This window comes from Gavialis gangeticus, unplaced genomic scaffold (assembly GCF_001723915.1).
Source record: "Gavialis gangeticus isolate Ggan-Ray unplaced genomic scaffold, GavGan_comp1, whole genome shotgun sequence".
NCBI classification, from domain to species: domain Eukaryota; kingdom Metazoa; phylum Chordata; order Crocodylia; family Gavialidae; genus Gavialis; species Gavialis gangeticus.
The window spans coordinates 21,321,678-21,338,797 of record NW_017728996.1 but is presented as its reverse complement, the minus strand read 5'-3'; the positions used below and the strand labels follow the sequence as shown (position 1 = coordinate 21,338,797).

Here is a 17,120-nt window from a genome sequence, read left to right as displayed (position 1 = left end):
GGCGAAGAATGAATTTAAACTAGCAATGGAAATCAAGAACAATAAGAAGTCCTTCTTTAAATAAGTAGGGAACAGGAGGAAAGCAAATGGAAGCGTGGGGCCATTGCTTAACAACTCAGGGTAGCTGGTTACAGACACACAGGAGAAAACTGAACTCCTGAATGACTACTTTGCTTCAGTATTTCACTGGGCTAAGGGGAAAATCATACTAGAGAAGGTTCAGAATGGGCATAGTGGGATTGCCCACCTTCCTGCTGTTGATGATGAGCTAGTGTGTGATCAGTTAGAAAAGTTAGACATTTGTAAATCAGCAGGACTGGATGACCTTCATCCGAGAGTGCTGAAGGAGCTGGCCAAAGTCATCATGGGACATCTTGTGAAACTCTTCCAAAACTCATGGTGTTCAGGTGAGGTCCCTGAAGACTGGAAGAGGGCCAATGTTGTGCCCATCTTCAAGAAGGGGAGGAGAGAGGACCTGGGCATCTATAGTTCAATTAGCCTAACTTCTATCCTAGGGAAAATCCTGGAAAAATTAATCAAGGACTCTATGTGCAGCATGCTTGCAGAAGGTAGGTTTCTGAATGACAGCCAGCATGGCTTCGTCATGGGCAGGTCTTGTTTTACCAATCTCATCTCCTTCTGTGACCAGGTAACTCACCATCTGAATAAGAGAGAGGAGGTCAACACTGAATACTAGACTTCCAAAAGGCCTTTGATCTGGTATCCCATGATGTTCTCGTGGGAAAATTGGAGGATTGCAGGCTTAACTGCTTGACAGTCAGGTGGGTAGGAAGATGGCTGTGGGGTAGGACCCAGAGAGTTCTCATGAATGGATCTGTGTTGTCCTGGCCAGTGTTGTCCCTGAAGTGGTCAGTGGTGTCCCTCAGGGGTCTGGTGCTTGGTCTAGTGCTTTTCAGGATCTTTATCAGTGATTTGGATGTGGGGTGAAGAGCTCACTGGCCAAGTTCACAGATGACACCAAGTTATGGGGGAGCATGGTCACGCTTGAAGATAGGCTGCAGATACAGGCAGACCTAGACAGGCTGGCAAGTTGGACGGATCAGAACCAGATGAAGTTCAACATTAAGAAGTGTAAAGTGCTGTATCTGGGGATGAACAACTCCCAACCTACTTATAGGCCTGATAGTACCAAACTGACTAGCACCACGACTGAAAGGGACCTAGGGGTAATAATAGATCATAGTGTGAGCATGAGCCATAGCTGCAATGCTGTAGTCAGCAGGGCAAACGATACTCTGGCATGCATCAACCAATGCATCTCAAGCAAAACCAAGGAAGTGATTCTTCTGCTGTACTCAGTGCTGGTGAGACTGCAGCTGGAGTACTGCATCTGGTTCTGGGTGCTGCACTTCAACAAAGACGTGGATAAGCTTGAGAGAGTCCAGAGAAAAGCCACCCATATATTCAGAGACTTGCAAGGCAAGCCATACGAGGAAAGGCTGAGGGACGTGGGCCTCTTCAGCCAAGAAGAGAGAAGGCTGAGAGGGGACATGGTAGCAGGTTACTGCTACATCAGGGGAATACATCAAGGGCTTGGTGAAAAATTGTTCACTAGGGCTCCCTTGGGGAAAGCCAAGAATAATGGCCACAAACTCCTGGAAGACCGTTTCAGGCTTAACACTAGGAAAAACTTCTTCACAGTTGGGGTGTCCAGACTGTGGAATAAACTCCCTCCGGAGTTGGTGCAATCACCTACCCTGGAAATCTTCAAGAAGAGACTGGACAGTCACCTTGTTCAGGTTACCTGACTGCAGTTGTCTTTCCTGCTTAGCGCAGGAGGGCTGGACCTGATGATCTTGCGAGGTCCCGTCCAGCCCCTTACAATCTATGGATCTATTAATCATTTTAATGGTTTATTCCTGAATCACCCCTTCCCAACACAGTCTAACACAATTTCTTTGTATTGTTGTTTCATGTCTTGAATGGCTTAGTCAGGACAACAGTTGGAAAGAAGGCTTATTTCCCTGACATGGGAAAAGTTTGTATGGTTTTGTCCATGGTGAAGGAGACTATATTTATAGTGGGCTTGTAGGCAACTGTTCTCGTTTCAAGAATTAAGAATGACAGATAAGGAATCATATGACTCCAGGTCTGTTCTGGCAGACACAGGTATGGTCCCTGTAGGCCAGGCCTCACTAAGAATTGCCTTGGTTCCAGGGAGCCACAACCACCTTGTTTGTAGAGGCCAGAATAGGCCCAGAAGTGAATGGTATTGACTGGGGAAGGAATGAAAGCAAAGAAGATGTTTCAGTGTATCCGTGTTTCAGCCTGCTCTGGGACAGCTTCTAAAGGGACCATAGTATTTTTAAACCTGTGCTAACCTAAGAGAACTCTTAGAGGAGGTCAGCAATTAAAACTCTTGGTCTGTTTGTACCTGCACCAGGGGCACATTTGACCTGGCAAGGATCTAAATACTCTTTGGCTATTGCAGTCTATGACTGTTTTGTGCTATAAAAATGTAAAGTAGTTGATCTTTGCCTAGGTGACACTAACTCTGCTTTTTGCCTGTTTGTAGGCTGAACAGGGTTGTTCACACATACCAGACTTGAAAAAAAGCAGTCATTGTGCTCAAGCAAACTTCTACTTTGGCCAGCAGTCATACCTCACGCCTCCAGCATAGCACAAGGGCCATGTGCAGGCCTGTTTTGTGATCCTATGGAATTCACCACCACTTTCCCATTCAAATGAGGAAGTTGTGGGAAAGTTGATGGTGTAAATGACAGGATCTTGAAAGAGCTCTTCTGCGGCTGGAGCTGTGATTGCCCCACCGAAATATTTTGACAGATGGAGAAATCTTTTGAAATAAATAGAAAAATTTCCCAGGGTAAAAATTTTCTTTTAAAGCTTTTGGAACGCCTCCATTTACTTCAGACTTGTTGGGCTGTTGAGGATCCCTTGACAGCTGTGGGTTCTGGAAAGTGTCTCCTTGACTGCCTGCCCAAGACCCCCCTTTCCCCAGTAGCCATGGACCTCACTCCCTCTTGAAAATGCTTCTGGGAATATGGGATCTGGAGTGTGTTTGAAACCGATGAGATAAAGAAAAACAACTATAAAACTTTATGCTATAAACACTTCTGAGGCTAATATTACATACAGCACAGTCAACCTTATCCATATAAATCCATGAGCTGCTAATTCATTGAACAGTTAATTGCTCTTTAGTTCCTGATATTTTAAAGAAAATGAGTTAACACTGGCCATTCATTTAGATAAAACTGTGAAAAGTATAACTGTGTTTTTTTTAAGGCATTTTTCATTGCTAATGTGAAATCAATGTTAGCTGTGTAGTGTCTGGTTTTAAATATGTATGTTAAATTTAAAGTTCTGTGGTTTCTGTATGTTTCAGATTCATTGTCTGGTCCATAATGTTTTCTATGATTAATATATATTTTTGTGGAGAGGTTAATGAATTATTTAAAACAGGAAGTGTTGTGGATTTACCTATGTATCTTGGGGTGTAGGTACTAGTTACTTAGGCTTTCCTTTGATTTATAGGCTTCTGCTCCATCTACTCTGAGACTGACTTCCTTTACAATGCTTTTGTTACCCTTGATTAATTGATTTAGGTGGGATATTGCTGCATTTGCTGATTCCATCTTTTATAACTGAAGTAATTTTTTCATTATTTTTTCCTGAGTCACTACAGTTGTAAAATTTAAGAAGTTTAACCTAGCTAGATAAGATGAGCTAAATGAGATGAACCCAATCAGTTCCCCAGTTTTTCTGGGGGACTAGGGAAAATGTGGATAGTGAAGGGACAGGATGGACTGAGTAAGGCTGAGAAAAATCTAGAGGGGAGCCCAACACACAGAGGCCTTTTAGTTTTGTAGAATGGGTGATATATATTCAGGAGGAAGATTCTTGAGGTCTGTTTTTATTATTTATTGTCTTTTGTTACAGAAGCAGTTCTTAAATGCATTTTTTTTGCTTAGAGTTGGAGATAAGTACCATGGAACTTCAAAAACCATTTTCATCCTCCCTTCAGATTTTGCTGTGATTTTTATGTTCAAAATGGTTAGCAGTAGGACAGTAGGTTCTTAGAGGAGCAACTCTATTTTGGGGCATTATATAGCTCCAAGTATTAAGCTCACAAAACAATGGTATTTAATAAGCACACTTAGCCTTGTAAACTAGTAGCCAACCTCTGGAAAACATTGCTATATCGATTAATAAGACACTGTTTGTGGACAGATGGCAACAGTGCATAGGGCAGCCCCAATTGGCTGACCTAGGCTGCCCATGGTTACCCTGTGTTTCCCTGCAGGACAATGTGGGGATTGTGAACAGGATGCATTCTGCTGCCTGCTGGAGCAGCAGAGTCCAGTGAGCAGCACACTGTCTTCCTAAAGGGGGTGGGAGGGGAAGCTGGAGGACTATGTTCTCTTCTGAGAGAAGCCACAGCATGTGCAGACATTCACTGTCCCAGCAGGAAGTCTTCTGGGACTGATTTAACCCTGGTTGTCCCAGGGTATGATTCTCCTGGAGCAGCTATTTTCACACTGGCAGAAAAAGTCTGAACATATGTATGCTCTTGATTTCTTCTCCCAAGGCAAACTGAATGTCTGTGAGGCTTTAGAATCTCAGGAAAACTGAATGTCTGTATAAGGCCCTAGAATCCTCAAAACATGTACTAGAAAAATCAAGTCATTTCAATCACTTCAGGAAATAAACTGGTTTCTTCCTCCATTTTTGTGGTACTTCCAGCTTGGTAAAGGGTAGAAAGGAAATCTGAAATTTATGGCATGATAATGTTATTGAGTCTATATGTTTTTGTACAAATGTCTGGATACAGACAAATGTATATTTGTAGCTGCTTAAAGGTTAGGGACAGAAGTTACACACAAACTGGTTTAAGTGATCAGAAACTGGTTTAAACCTGTAACAGAATAGAAGTTCAGTGCACATAAACAAGTTTCAAAATGGCTGAAACTGGTTTAAGATAAACTTTGTTGAATATAGTATCAAACTTAACTGATTTAGGTCAAACCAGTTTATGAAACGTCTGTCCCAGACCCCTTCCTGGTTCAAGTTAAATCAGAGTCCCCCAGCATTTTGCAGCTGGGCTGTGTTCTGTGCTCCAGAGAGCAGGGATGGCCCTGTCCCTCTACTCCCTAGCTGGAGCAGTGAGGGCTGGCTTACTGCTCCCCACTCCCCAGGCAAGCCCCTGCTGGGGTCTGGGGCCAGGGTAGGGGGTTAAACTTCCCTTCCCCCAAGTACAGAGCTATCCTGCTCCCCTTACTTAGTGCTGGCTGTGAGTGTGGACTACAAATCCCAGAGACACCTGAAAGCAGGAAGAGGAAGGGATGACAAACCCTGCAGAGTCTTGCTGCTGTGATTCTGGACTGCAAATCCTAGAGACCACAGGGACAGCAGGAAGAGGAAGTGAACACACAGCCTGTGCTGGCTACGTGCTAGAGAGCTGTGCTCTAGTGCCCCCTGGCTTCTGGTTTGAGCCACTGCAGGCATGTGCCTGCATTTCCTGAATCAAAAGTGAATGTTTGTTTATTTGCTTATTGGTTCAATCTTTGCAGCTTAGATTAACCTGCAGTCTGAATCAATTCAGCCTCAGGCATTTTGACTGTGTACTTAGCCTGTAAGGAAGGGGGACCTGGAAAGCTGTTGGCTGTTATGTCTGCATGATCCTACGAGTATAGAAAACCACTCCAGTTTTAACCCTGCTTCACCCAGGGTCACTGTTAAAGTGATTTATGTTGTTGTTGCACCAGGCTTATGGTAAGGTACTAATTATAACACACCTGAGCAACAGCTTTCCATCCCATTTTGAAGCTAGTGCATATGCTTGCCCCTACTATCAAATAACAGTCCTGATTCTATTTCTTTATAAAATCAACCATAAACGACGTGTGCCGCTGGCATCTGGGGGGGCACAGCTGCGCTGGTGGCAGCAGGAGTGTGGTGGCGGGAGCACGGCAGCGATAAGTGTGGCGCTCCCGCAGACACCACTGGCGCTGTTGGCAGCGGGGGGGAGGGGGGTGGTGACCACCTGCAGGCACCGCCGGTGGTGTCAGCAGCAGCTAACAGCAATCACAGACTGCCCGCAGGCACCACTGACAATGTTGGCAGTGCCTTTTCGTAGGCGATGCACTGCCACACTCGGGGTGCATGTGCACCCCCTATGCGTCGCCCCTGAAGTCAACAACAAAACACCCATTGACTTCAGTGACCATAAGCTTGGGGCCAGTATTTTGCTACACTTAATAGATTCCAAAAGAATAAAAAGTGGCCTTATTTTTCATGTACTTGTTTATTGTAGGTGGGAACATAATCCTTGGACTGCATGTTCTGTTTCCTGTGGAGGTGGAATTCAGAGGAGAAGCTTTGTTTGTGTGGAAGAGACCATACATGGAGAGATATTACAGGTTGAGGAATGGAAATGCATGTATGCCCCCAAACCTAAGGTCATTCAAACATGCAACCTATTTGATTGCCCCAAGTGGGTAGCTATGGAATGGTCTCAGGTAAGTTGAAAAGTAACTTGGACCTATTTTGAAGGCATCTTCTAATTTTGTGAAACAATACATATAATCATAAACTCAGTTACCGGAAAAAAAAATCAGAGACACATTTGTAACCATGAAGTTAGATATATATGTATAGTAAAATGCATGGTTGGTTATTTGCATGTGTAGAGTTGCCCCTAAAGTTTTATATAGATAAAAAATTAGAACCAGAGCTGACACTCTTTTGAAAATTAGGTTTGTTGTCTCCTGCTTCTTGATAGATATAATCCTTCACTGCAGTTAATAACCAAAGCATGGCTGTCTTGGGACTGAGGGGTATCTGTAAGTTTGATTTTCCAGCCTTCCTCTTACTTTTTATTATAATAACAAGAATACAGAGCCAATTTATCTTGGCTCTGGTTATCTGATATGGTCATATAGCTCAATACTTCTATGTTTCATTAGTTTATCCAAATGAAATTACTGAAATACTGTGAGAGGAACAATTTTCATGGTGTTTCTGACTCCACCTTAAAACTAAAATTATGAAACAATGTGAGAGGGTCTATTATATCTAGATTTCCAATTCCATTTCAGATTGTAGTCATGTAGATAAGCCTTATAGAATCCAGGGTGGCCTCCTTTCTCCCTAGTCTTTGATGTTGGTGCATCATTCACCTTTATTAGTAATATCTCATTTGCTTACATAGTGAGATAGTTGTATTGTCTCTCTTAGTGCACAGTGACATGTGGCCAAGGGTTACGTTACCGAGTAGTACTGTGTATTGACCATCGTGGACAGCACGTCGGCGGCTGTAATCCACAACTTAAACTGCACATAAAAGAAGAGTGTATTGTGCCAATACCATGTTACAAGCCAAGAGGTAACTGGAATTTTGTCAGAGTCTGTTATTGTTTTACATTTTTGTTAACGGAATTAAAAAGTCCCTGGTAGCCTCTTCCAGAAATGCCAGAAGCTGGAATTTGCTAGGACTCATTCCAATCTTGTCAAAAGGAAATGCTGTAGTTATTAGTGCTAAGAAAGGTGTCCTGCTGATAGTTCTTGCTGATAACATGGATACAGAATAATGAAAATAGCAACCTAATTAAATTAAAATATGTAATTTAGTTGAACTGGAAAATCTAGAAGCAGTACGTTAAGAGCTGGGGGAATTGTTCAACAACCAATAATGTATTTTGAAAGCTTGTGGTATGTATAACCAAGGCCCTTCTTTCCTTGTTTCCTCAGGAATTGCAATGAAATTCTCAATTCACCACAGAAATTCCTGAATAGCAGCCATACTGATTTCCTTCCCTTCTCTCTTTCCACTTTTTGTTTTTAAAAAAATACCCTTAATGACATGGGTTACAAAATGTATTTTTAAAAGAATGAATGAAGGGATAAACTAGATGACTGGAAGAAAAAAGGAAAAAAGCAAAAGGAAAGAGATTAAAAGCTGTACCTCCTATTCTGTTCTTGTCTCATCTATATTAGAAATAGATATTCTTCTCTGTCCCTCTGAAATTTGCAGTTGGAGATGCTCGTTGCCTTTTCATTTGAAAGGTTTTACTGGGAGTATTCACAGCTCACCATTATCATTTGAACAGTAAAAATGAAAGTCAGATGTAGATAAGTGCTGTTGAAATCCAGTGAGTCACTTAAAGGATGTTTTGAGGTTTCAGGAAGTTCCTGAGGCATATTGCCATCCAGAATGCAATGCCACAGAATCTCTAGAACCTCGAGCAGATGTTGGCCCTGATATATTCTGGAATTTTAGGAGATCTACATAGAATAGGAGGGGTAGATTCTCAGCTGGTGTAAACCATCATAGCTTCATTAATATAAGTGGAGCTATGCTGCTGACAATCTGGCTCAAGGAAAAGAACTCTCTACAAAGGTACTGTATGTCTACACAGAGCAAGAGGAGCTTAGATACAATTCTTTGCAATTTGATTGTTTTAAGTAAATTGAGAGGATTGAATAGCTAAGGTACTCAGTAAATAGTGTGTTTGACAACCAGCTCTTTAGTTCAAATCCCTCTTATATGCACAATAAAATGAACACATTTATTAGGATGGTGAACCTTTTCACTCCTCTTCAAGCCCTTTACGGGGAGTTGGTAATATCAGCCCATTCCCTCAGAAGGTGGGTCTCTTGAAGGCCCAAAACTGTACATGGTAGTCCAGGTGAGGCTTCACCAGTGCTAAACAGAGTGGAGAATCACTTCTTCTGTTTTGCAAGTGACGCTGCTGTTGATACAACCCAGAGACAAAATAAAACATTGCCAAGATTGCCCTTGGCGTAGCTTGCACACCACTTGACGAGAGACCTCTACTTATCATATGATGTTTTAAATTCTCATAAATTTGATGGAATGAATTATTATATATTTCTCCCTACCAGAAAAAAATCCTGTAGAGGCTAAACTACCATGGTTAAAACAAGCACAAGAAATGGAGGAGACCAGAACCATATCAGAAGAGCCAACGTAAGTTCTTTGTTTCTTGGGTGGGAAAAAATGGCTTGAAAGTCTTATTGTCTTTCAAATTTATCTGGTATTTGACCCTCTTACCTTGGTTTTGGACAGTTATTCCTAGTCTTACACCTCAACAGCCCAGATGTGTCCTGAGTCATACAGAATATGTGGACTGGGCCAGTGGCTCTGTTAATATGCTCTTATATCAATGGAGCCATGCCAAAGGACTTCAATTAAGCCTTAAGACAGCTATTGTGGGAGAATCCTCAGCTGATGTAAAGCAAATGTAGTCTATTTTCTGCCACTGCTTCTCTTTTTCTCTGTGATGTAGAGGAGCATTTTCAGGGGAAGATTAAGGGCTGAAGTGTGCAGAGAAAGGGAAAAATGCACATCTCTGTGCACATACATGCACACCCCCCACAAAAAATATATTGATCGATCAATCTATATCCCACACCAGCCTAATACATTTGGGGGAATTGTTTTAAAGTAACTCAAAAGATGTTATCCAGGTTGTGCTCCTTATATCCACTCTCCTATTGGGAGTTAATATCTCTGTTAAAAAAACCCGGATCTGCAGAATAACTTCTACATAGAGTGTTAGTGGGCACTGCTTAACTATTTTCTATATACCATATATAATAAGTGTGTAAGACAGGGAAAGAGAGCTTGCATATCTAAATCTCATATATAAACTCTTCAAGGTTTCAAAGGTTTCATAGACATTAGGACTGGAAGGGATCTTGGAAGATCATCGAGTCCAGCCCCCTGCCCAGGGGCAGGAAGTTAGCAGGGTTCATAGGATCCCAGCAAGATAAACATCCAAATTTCTCTTGAAGGCATTCAAAGTAGGTGCTTTAACCACCTCCAGTGGCAAGCTATTCCAGACCTTGGGGGCTTGGACAGTAAAGAACTTCTTCCTTATGTCCAGCCTGAAAGGGTCTTGGAGGAGTTTGTGACCATTCGACCTTGTCATCCCTTGGGGCACTCTGGTGAACAAACGTTCCCCAAGATCCTGGTGAGTACCTCTGATAAACTTATAGGCAGCCATCAGATCAGCCTGTGCTTTTCCAGGCTGAAGAGTCCCATAGCTCAGCCTCTCATCATAAGGTCTGTTTTCCTGATCTCTGATGATGCACATGGCTCTTCTCTGGACTTTCTCAAGTTTCTCCACATCCTTTTTGAATTGTGGAGCCCATAACTGGATGCAGTACTTCAGCTGTGGCCTCACTAAGGCCGAGTACAATGGGAGAATGATGTCCTGGGATTTGCTTGAGAAGCATCTATGGATGCAAGCCAGCGTTTTGCTTGCTTTACTAGCAGCAACATGACATCAAAGGCTCATATTCATCTTGTGGTCAATCATGGCCCCAAGTCCCTTTCATCCGTAGTGTTAGCCAGCGTAGCACTGCCAAGCCTATAAGCATACTGTGGGTTTTTCTTCCCAAGGTGGAGAACCTTGCATTTTTCGGTGTTAAACACCATCAGGTTCTTGTCCACCCATTTCCTGAGCCTATCAAGGTCAGCCTGGATCTCCCTCCTGTCCTCAGGTGTGGATGCTTTACCCCAAAGTTTGGTGTCATCGGCAAACTTGGCCAGTCCACGTCTGACTCCAATGTCCACATCATTAATGAAGATGTTGAAAAATATAGGATCCAAGGACAGAGCCTTGAAGGACCCCACTGGTCACAGCACACCATGACGATTGACTTCCGTCAACCACCACCCTCTGGGCCCGACCACGGAGCCAATTCCCCAGCCAGCGGATCATAGTGGACCCAAGGCTGCAGTTGGTGATCATGGGCTACCAGATTGAAGGTTTTTTTAAAGGCAAGATATAAGACATCAATCTCCTCTCCCTTGTCCAGGTGATAGGTCACCTGGTCGTAAAAGGAAATAAGATTGGTCAAACAAGGCCTACCCACAACAAACCCATTCTGGGTATCCCTCAGGATGTTGCCATCAGCCAGTCTATTAATGGTCTCTTTGATAATCTTTTCCAAGACCTTCCTGAGGTCGGACTGATGGGCCTGTAGTTTGTCGGATCCACTTTCCTCACTTCCTTGAAGATAGGCACCATGTTGGCCTTCTTCCAGTCTTCGGGCACTACACCAGAGCACCAGGAGCTCTCAAAGATCCGTGCCAGAGGCTGGGCTATGATGCTAGCCAGATCCCTGAGTACCCTGGGGTGTAGACTGTCAGGGCCGGCTGACTTGAAGGTGTCCAGCCTCTCAAGGTGTTCCTTCACAAGGTCAACAGTGATGGAGGGTAAGGAATCTCCCTCACCCGGGCTTCCCTGTCCCATAATGGGCAGGGGCGTCCCATGGGCCTGGTGAAAGACCGATGTAAAGTACCCATTTAGCAAGTTGGCTTTTTCCTGGGCATCAGTTGTCAGCTGTCCCATCTGGTTTAGCAGGGATCCAATGTTGTCCTTGCTTTTCCTCCAGCTCCCCACATATCTAAAAAAGGACTTTTTATTGTCCTTGATACATGTAGCCAGTTGGAGTTCTGTCGCAGCCTTGGCTTTCCTGGTTCGCTTCCTGCAAGCCCAGACCAGTGCGGAGTATTCCTCCTTGGTGGTGGATCCCATCCTCCATCCTTTGTAGGTCTTTCTTTTTAGGTGCAGGAGGTCTGCTAGTTCTCTGCAGAGCCAAGGGGGCTGCTGTGCCCTTTTTCTGCCTTTCCTCTGAGACAGAGGAGACTTTGCACATCTAGGATTGCTCCCTTGAGGAGCAACCACTCTTCCTGAACTCCCCTGCCCTTTGGGTCATGGTCCATTAGGGCCTCACCGACAAGCCTCCTGAACTTGTCAAAGTCAGCTTTCGTGAAGTCGAGGACTTCTGTATTGCTGACTGACTTGCCAACTTTATGGTGGATGGTGAAGGTGATCAGCTCATGATCGCCATCACCCAGCTTCCCTTCGATTGTTAGGTCGCTGATTAGGTTGCCCCCAGTTGTCAGTACCAGGTCGAGCAGTGCTTTACCTCTCATTGGCCTGTAGACTTCTTGTGTCAGATAGAGCTCATCCACGTACATGAGGAAGCTTTGCGACTGTTCGGATTTGGCTGAGCTCTCTTCCCACAAGATGTCTGGGTAGTTGAAGTCTCCCATGACAACCATGGACTGGGATCGTGTGGCCTCAGCTAATTCCCTGGCGGACTCCTGGTCAAGCTCTTGATTCTGGGTGGGAGGTCTATAGTAGACTCTCACCATTGTGTCCCCTGTGTCATGTTCCCAATGGATTTTAACCCAGAGGGTCTCCAGTCATCCACCCTGGGTGCCAATGTCAGCTTGCAGAGATGCTTAGCTCTCCTTGACATAGAGAGCTACACCCCCTCCCCTTTTATCCACTTGCTCTCTTCTGTACAGGGTATAGCCTTCTATACCCATGGTCCAGTCATGGGTGGAGTCCCACCAGGTCTCTGTTATCCCTATGACATCGTAATTATTTGTGTTAAGCAGGAGAACAAGTTCCTCCTGCTTATTCCCCAAGCTCCTGGTATTTGTGTACAGGGAGGCAAGTGTCCTCTTGGGGGCTCTTGCCTTTTCCACAGATTGTACCAGGGCTGGGGCAGGGGTGGGCTCCCTTAAGTGCCTTGGCCAGCTGGCTTTGCAAGGGTTGCTCAGTGGGCCAGCAGTGGCAGTAGTCCTCCCGCCCCCTGGCGAGTTTAGTTTAAAGCCTGGTGGAGCAGGTCAGCCAGTCTGGCTGAGAAGAGCTTCCTCCCCAGCGGAGAGATGTGGAGGCCGTCTCTTCCCAGCAGCTTGCTGCCTCTCTCACCAAAGAGCGGACTGTGGTCATGGAAGCCGAAGCCTTCCCAGTGACACCAGTGCCACAGTCTTTGGTTCACTACATCGATCCTCCTCAGCCTATAGCCCGAAACCAAGAGGATCGAGGAAAACACCACCTGCTCCCTCAACCCCTTAAGCCCCACTCCCAAATCCCTGTAGCGCTTCATGACCCAGCTGGGAGCGCTCCAAGCCATGTCATTTGTGCCCACATGGGTAAGGAGCATAGGGTAGTGGTCAGTGGGCTGGAGGAGCTCAGGGATCCTCTCCACATTGTCTCGGATACGGGCTCCCAGGAAGCAGCAGACTTCCTGGGCTAAGGGGTCAGGGAGGCAGATTACTCCCTCAGTCCCCCTCAGGATAGAGTCTCCCACGACAAACACTTTGCGTTTTGTCTTATGGAGTGCGGGGGTGGTAGCTACAGTTGAGCCTCTGTTACCTGCAGGAGCTGGCAGCTTGGCAGGCTCTGCTGGCGCTGCAAGAGGTTCATACTTGTTGCAAAGCTCCAGTGGGGCAGGGACCTTGGTGCAGCAGGCCTTGGGGCCCTTGACCACTTTGGTCCATCCCCTTGGCTGGACAGAATAGGAGGTCCTGGAGTTCTCCCTTGTCGTGGAAGGAGACCTTGGTCTACACTCTGCCTCCAGGGGGTGAAGGGCCTGGCAGTAGGAGTCTGTCTCCCGCTTACCATCCCTGATGGCACGCGGTCTCTGGACTGTGGCCCGGAGCTCCTCCAGCTGGTGCTCCAGAGACACTCTAAAAGGGAGCAGACCTCACAAGGGAAGGTGGCTGTGCTCCCGGACCCCAGGGCCTGAAAAAGTGCCAGGCAGCCCCCGCAGCCAAGAGCCAGGGGCTCTGTCTGCGTGGAGCCCAGAATCATGGGCTTCGTCTGGGTGGAGGCCTTTGAGGTGCCAGAGTGGGGGGCCGCAGACCCTGAGGGGACCCTCAGGTTGTGGTGCGTGCCCATCTGCATGGTGCCGCTGGGAGGCTGGCTGCAGCTGGGACTGCCTTCCCTAGGGCACACAGGCAGGGCCTTGGGCCGTCCCACTCACCCTCCTCCGCAAACTCCGCGCTAACTCATGTGCCGGGCAGACAGGTGCGCCTGTTTGTGCGGCCTGCTAGCAAGGCTCCAGTCGCATGGCTCCTTGAGGGCTGGGCCAAGTAGGAGCAGGGGCAGGGGGAGACCCTCCTCAGCCCCACTCAGCCGCCTCCTCTCCACTGCCTGGGTGTTAACCCCCTCCCATCACAGGCTCCACTTACCTCCAGCTGTGCTGGGGGTCGGCAGGGTGCTCTGCCGCTGCTGGGGGTTGCTGGGGGGCTTCAGGGAGTGGGGGCGCAGTGGGCTTGCACCTGTGCATCTCTCACTGCTCCCAGAGCCTGCCTGGGGTTTTTTTTGCTTTGGTGGGCCCTTTTAAACTGCATGCATGTGCAGTGAGCCCACCATCAGAACTACGCTGCTCCTGGGCTAGGGGGGACCCTACCCAGGATTTAGGAGACCCTGCCCCATCAGAGAGGGACTGGTAGGTATCCTCTCCCTTTCACCTACTCTCTCCCTGTGGGGCTGAGCCAAGTAGGAGCCAGGGCGAGACCCTCCTCAGCCCCACTTACCCGCCTTCTCTCCGCTGCCTGGGAGTTAACCCCCTCCCACTACGGGCCCTGCTTACCTCTGGCTGTGCTGGGGGTCAGCATGGTGGTCCACGGCTGCTGGGGGTCATGGGGGGGCTTTGGGGAGCGGGGGTGCATCAGGCTTGTACCCCCATGTCTCTCACCGCTCCTGGAGCCTGATTGCTGCTCCCACAACCTGGAGATTGTTACATGGGTTTCCTTAGGGTTACCATATGTCCTCCTTTTGGGTCTTCCCATCTCTGTCCAGGCAGTTTTTTAAAATATCAACAAATGTCTGGGATTTTGTTCTGCTCAGCATTGAAGTTTTTCGCAGCACTTTGTGGCTTGCCCTTTCAAGGAGCTGTTTAGGGCTGAGGGAGCAGAGGTAGGATGATTGGAGGCAGAGGGCATCACGTGTATTTGTGCATGTACATGCACATGGCCAGCATGCAGCCAGGAATGGTGGTGGGAGTATCCCTGGCAGCTAGATGCAGGTAAGTCTGTGGGGGCAGGGATTGGAGGGCCTGGGCTTGGGGGGTGTCTGGGGGCTGTGGGGAGGAATGTGTGTGTGTGGCAGGAGTGTGTGGAGGGGATGGATGTGTGAGCAAGGTAGGTGCCTGCTGGCACTGGGGGAACCTGTCCAGGTGCTGGGGTTGCAGCAGGGTGGGAGAGGCAAGGGAGGCCCCTGCCCCTTCGGTGAGGGAAGGGAGCAGGGAGGTCCTTTCAGGGGCAGCAGGGAACTGCGTGGCTAAGCCAGTGCTGTCAGGGGTGGGGCATGTGGGAGATGCTGCCGGGCTGGGGGGGGGAGCAAAGGGCTGCAGATTGGGAGTGAGGGGCACTGGCAGGGCTGGGGGAAGTAGAGGGGTTCCAGGTTGGGAGTGGGGGGTAGCAGCAGGGACAGGGGTGGTGGGTTGGGAGTGAGGGGCACCAGCTTTGTCTGGGGGACACGGTACCGTGGGTCAGGAGGGAGGAGCAGCAGCACAGCGGTGGGGAGGGTGCTGTGGCTTGAGAGTAAGAGGCAGGGGCAGGGTATGGGCATATCACTGCTCCCCCCACCCGCCCGACAAGTGTCCTCTTTTTTGGTAGCCCTAGCTTCCTAGATGTGTCACAGTGGTTGTGGTTGTCCAGTTTCTGCTCTGATTTATTGTAATGTGCAACTGAAGCAACTCTTATGAGCTCAATGGAGTTATTCCAGATTCACTCCATTGTACCTGTCAGTTGGCTTTTTATTTTTTTTCATCTGTCTAGTTATGAGCAATAAAGCACTTCACACCTTCACCACACAGACAAAATTTCTTGCCAAGCAGGTGTTCCTTGCACAATTTTGCTGGCTGCCCTTATAAACTTTTCACTGACTAGCACCTGTGGTCAAGTGTCAGTCTATGAATGGCTTTCTTGATCTCTAAATTAGTATCCCTGAATGCAAGCAGGATAGAAGAGATGATGTCTCAGTGTGAAATATTATTGTTGAGAATAATGCCAGCTGAATGAGCCTGTTGAGTGTCTGCCTTTGTAAATGAAAGGATGTGAAATCCATCTCTAAAGAAGATTCAGCCTGAATTTATAATGAAATATTTTTGGCCATAGGAAATCAACTGTAGTGTGTGTTCCAGTGGAGAAGACAGGCAATTTACTCTGTAGGTCCTTAGGTATCTTCCAGTGGCATCCCAACAGAGCAAAAAAAGATAAGCTAAGGGGAAAAAGGCATCCCAGTCTGAGTGTTTGCATACATGAACATTGGAACCAGAAGCTCTTTAGTTGGGATCATTTTTATTCTCAACTGACAAATAAACCAGATAAGTGTAACCACCTTAAAATGGCTGATCTACTACCCTGATCCTGTAACTTTCAAGTTCCACTGTGAAGGTAGCCATGTATTTGGCTGGGGTTTCATTGCATGTCCTGTCAAAACTCCTGCTTCCTGCATTTGCTTCTCCTCCCTGAGGTATTTTTGTTCCCACCCTGAAGACCTAACTCTCACTGCTTTTTAGTCGTGACTTTACTGTTCTTTAACCACGAACTTTTTCAGCCAGTTCTAAAATGCTCCTCCAGGCATGTACCATGGTCCTTCACTGACACCTTTTTCCCCAGCTATCATATTTTGGACACTTTGTTATTTCCTGCGACCAAGTGTACTGCTTCAGCAAGTGTACTGTTCATCTCCTGCTATTACCCCGGGACTGAGCCTGCTCTTACCTTATCTTCTGAGGAGGCTGGCTGGTAAGAACAAGGAGCAACAGTCTAAGTGGCAGCAAGAGAATTTGAGGATAGATCAGGAGCAGGCAATTGTTTCAGGCGGCGGGTTGCTTACCGAGTTTTGGCAAGCTGTCAAGGGCTACATGGGTAGCTTGGCCCCTTGACAGGGGCCCCGCCCCCTGGTCACCATCTTGGGACCAGAAGTCCCTCCCTCTAACCCCCTACCCTTTGCCACCAGAAATCCCTCCCCTTGCTCCCAGAAATGCTCCTTTCAGTAAGGGGTTTTGCCAGCTCAGAACCAGAAAAATACCAAATTTTATTCTAAAAAATGAACATGTGCAACATTCATTAATTAGACTTCAAAAAATATTTTTGTCCTGATTTACATGTGTTTGTGTAGTGAACACAGAGGTGATTGCACAACAGCTTAAAATGAAGTCTTACTCTTGTATACTGTGGGGGGTATAGGAGAGGGTATAGATTTGTGGGGGGCTGTTTGGGTATGTGGGGGAGGGTGGATAGGTGTAGGGTGAGGGAGCATGTGGGTGTGTGTATGGATATGTGGTGTGTGGGTGGG

General features: G+C 46.8%; 1 protein-coding gene across 2 annotated transcripts in view; it reads left to right on the top strand.

Moving 5' to 3' along the window:
- ADAMTSL3 (ADAMTS like 3) overlaps positions 1–17,120 on the top strand; it is a 433,784-nt gene that overhangs the window by 316,155 nt on the left and 100,509 nt on the right. For both annotated transcript variants that reach the window (XM_019504116.1, XM_019504117.1), the window contains exons 12-14: positions 6,296–6,500; positions 7,219–7,366; positions 8,887–8,971. In XM_019504116.1, the coding sequence (XP_019359661.1) occupies positions 6,296–6,500; positions 7,219–7,366; positions 8,887–8,971 (438 nt within the window). The remainder of the gene's footprint in view (positions 1–6,295; positions 6,501–7,218; positions 7,367–8,886; positions 8,972–17,120) is intronic.